The sequence below is a fragment of the Amphimedon queenslandica genome, unplaced genomic scaffold, assembly GCF_000090795.2.
Source record: "Amphimedon queenslandica unplaced genomic scaffold, v1.1 AMPQUscaffold_12362, whole genome shotgun sequence".
Taxonomy (NCBI): Eukaryota; Metazoa; Porifera; class Demospongiae; order Haplosclerida; family Niphatidae; genus Amphimedon; species Amphimedon queenslandica.
The window spans coordinates 13,024-15,561 of NW_003547401.1; the positions used below are offsets into that span (position 1 = coordinate 13,024).

At 31.8% G+C, this 2,538-nt stretch overlaps 1 protein-coding gene across 1 annotated transcript in view; it reads left to right on the forward strand.

Moving 5' to 3' along the window:
• The window catches only part of LOC100631505 (fibrillin-1-like), a 6,726-nt gene that overhangs the window by 1,157 nt on the left and 3,031 nt on the right, over window positions 1-2,538 (forward strand). The window contains exons 5-17 of the mRNA XM_020004167.1: window positions 30-173; window positions 221-343; window positions 385-507; window positions 637-756; window positions 809-1,057; window positions 1,106-1,228; window positions 1,273-1,395; window positions 1,445-1,567; window positions 1,613-1,738; window positions 1,788-1,910; window positions 1,957-2,079; window positions 2,126-2,242; window positions 2,292-2,531. Of these exons, the coding sequence (XP_019859726.1) occupies window positions 30-173; window positions 221-343; window positions 385-507; window positions 637-756; window positions 809-1,057; window positions 1,106-1,228; window positions 1,273-1,395; window positions 1,445-1,567; window positions 1,613-1,738; window positions 1,788-1,910; window positions 1,957-2,079; window positions 2,126-2,242; window positions 2,292-2,531 (1,857 nt within the window). The remainder of the gene's footprint in view (window positions 1-29; window positions 174-220; window positions 344-384; window positions 508-636; window positions 757-808; window positions 1,058-1,105; window positions 1,229-1,272; window positions 1,396-1,444; window positions 1,568-1,612; window positions 1,739-1,787; window positions 1,911-1,956; window positions 2,080-2,125; window positions 2,243-2,291; window positions 2,532-2,538) is intronic.

Genomic DNA, 2,538 nt, shown 5'->3' on the forward strand with positions numbered 1-2,538 from the left:
ACGGTGAGTTTTCACAACTGCATGTGTAGCATTTACTCTTATAACAGATATCAATGAATGTTCTGTTAACAATGGAGGTTGTGAAGATGTTTGTACTAATACCATTGGAAGCTACACATGTTCATGTCAATCAATAGGATATCATTTAGATAATGATAAACATAACTGCTCAGGTAATAATTATAAACATTACCTTATTCTAAAATAAAATGTACAACAGATACTAATGAATGCTTCATTAACAATGGTAATTGTGGACATACATGTGTTAATACTCCTGGTAGCTATCACTGCAACTGTGATGATGGATATAGTTTGGATGCTGATAGTCATAATTGTTCAGGTATTGGATATAACTTATAGCCACGTTAACAATATTTTTAGATATCAACGAGTGTACTAATGATAATGGAAATTGTGGGCATATTTGTACTAATACCAAAGGAAGCTACAGTTGCTCTTGTTATGATGGATACCAACTAGAAATTAATGGGAAGAACTGTACCGGTGAGTATTGATATGAAAGAAAATTTTTCGTGCAATGATTAACATGCATACATGGCTTGCAATTATGAAATTCTAAATTTTGAATAGTCTATCTGATTTATTACTTCAGTTAGTTTCAATTTTCTATAGATATCAATGAATGTAACAGTGGTGATGCAGGATGTGAACAGATTTGTACTAATGAGGTACCTTCCTTTAGCTGCTCCTGTACTACTGGTTATAGGTTGTACAATGAGCAATTCTGTTCAGGTAATACTTAATTTACTGATGGGTATCTGTTCACTTTCTTGCTATAATGAAGATATTGATGAGTGCAGTGAAGGAATATCAGGTTGTTCTCAGTTATGTACTAACACTATTGGTAGTTATACATGTACTTGTCATAATGGTTATCAACTCACTAATGATAATCACACTTGTACTGATATTGATGAGTGTACTCTTAATAATAATGGAGGATGTGAACAAACATGTCATAATACTGATGGTAGTTATTATTGTTCCTGTGCTAATGGATACTCTCTAAACACTAATGATCACAACTGTACAGGTATACAATCTACAGTTGATACTATTGTTTTATTGTAGCTATTTCTAGATATTAATGAGTGTCTTCATCACAATGGTAACTGTAGCCACAGCTGTACTAATATTCCTGGTTCATATGTTTGCTCTTGCAGTATTGGATATAACTTGGATATTGATGGACAGAACTGCTCTGGTTAGTATAACTGTGTAATTTTATTTGTATATAAACTATAATAGATATCAATGAGTGTGATACTAATAATAGTAAATGTGAACAGGACTGTATCAATACAATAGGAAGCTATCAGTGTCAGTGTAGAGAAGGATATGAGACTAATAACAATGGAATCAACTGTACAGGTAAATGTATATTATTTATTGTTATCAATTATTGTTTTATGCTTAAAAGACATTAATGAATGCATTGCTAAAAATAATGGAGGATGTCAACAAATATGTACAAACACAAATGGAAGCTTCACTTGTTCTTGTACCTCTGGATTTAATTTGATATCAAACAAGTTTTGTACTGGTAAGAATATTACCTTAACAGTAATAAGTACCTTCACTTAAACAGATATAAATGAATGTGCTGTGTATAATGGTGGATGTGAACAAAATTGTCATAACAGTGTTGGAAGTTACAATTGTTCATGTAACAATGGCTTTAATTTAAATACTGATGATCATCATAACTGTACAGGTAAAATAATTTGTTTTAATTTGTTTATTAATTGAATCAATCCAATTAGATATTAATGAATGTATGACTAATAATGGAGGATGTGAACAGAGCTGTCATAATACCATTGGTAGCTATTATTGCTCGTGTAACAATAATTATACCCTCAATTCTGATCATCATCATTGTGATGGTATAATTGAATATTAATTTTACTCATACAATGGGGCATTTTATAGATGCTGATGAGTGTTCTCTTGGTATCAGTGGATGTGATCAAAACTGTGTCAATACTAACGGATCATACTTGTGCTACTGTACTTTTGGATTTCATTTAATGAGTGATCAGAAAGCTTGTTCTGGTACCAAAAATATAAATTACTACTTAGTCATTTTATTCTTTTTTAGATACTAATGAGTGTTTAACACTCAATGGAGGATGCAGTCAGGTATGTGTTAATACACCAGGAAGCTATAACTGCTCCTGTAATGCTGGATATCAATCTATTGGACAAGATTGTGATGGTACAATGCTTTTAACATTGATAATAATTTTTGCTGTTATCTTTGTTAGATATCAATGAGTGTCTCAATGGTACTCATCTTTGTGAACACAACTGTTACAATACTAATGGTAGCTATGTGTGTGATTGTCAACCTGGTTATAATTTAACCAATAATGGTCTATCATGTTCTGATGTTAATGAGTGTGATACTGGTAATGGTGGTTGTAGTCAAGTGTGTATCAATCAAGTTGGATTTTATTATTGTCAGTGTAATACTGGATATACTCTTGATGATGATGGGCATGGATGTACAAG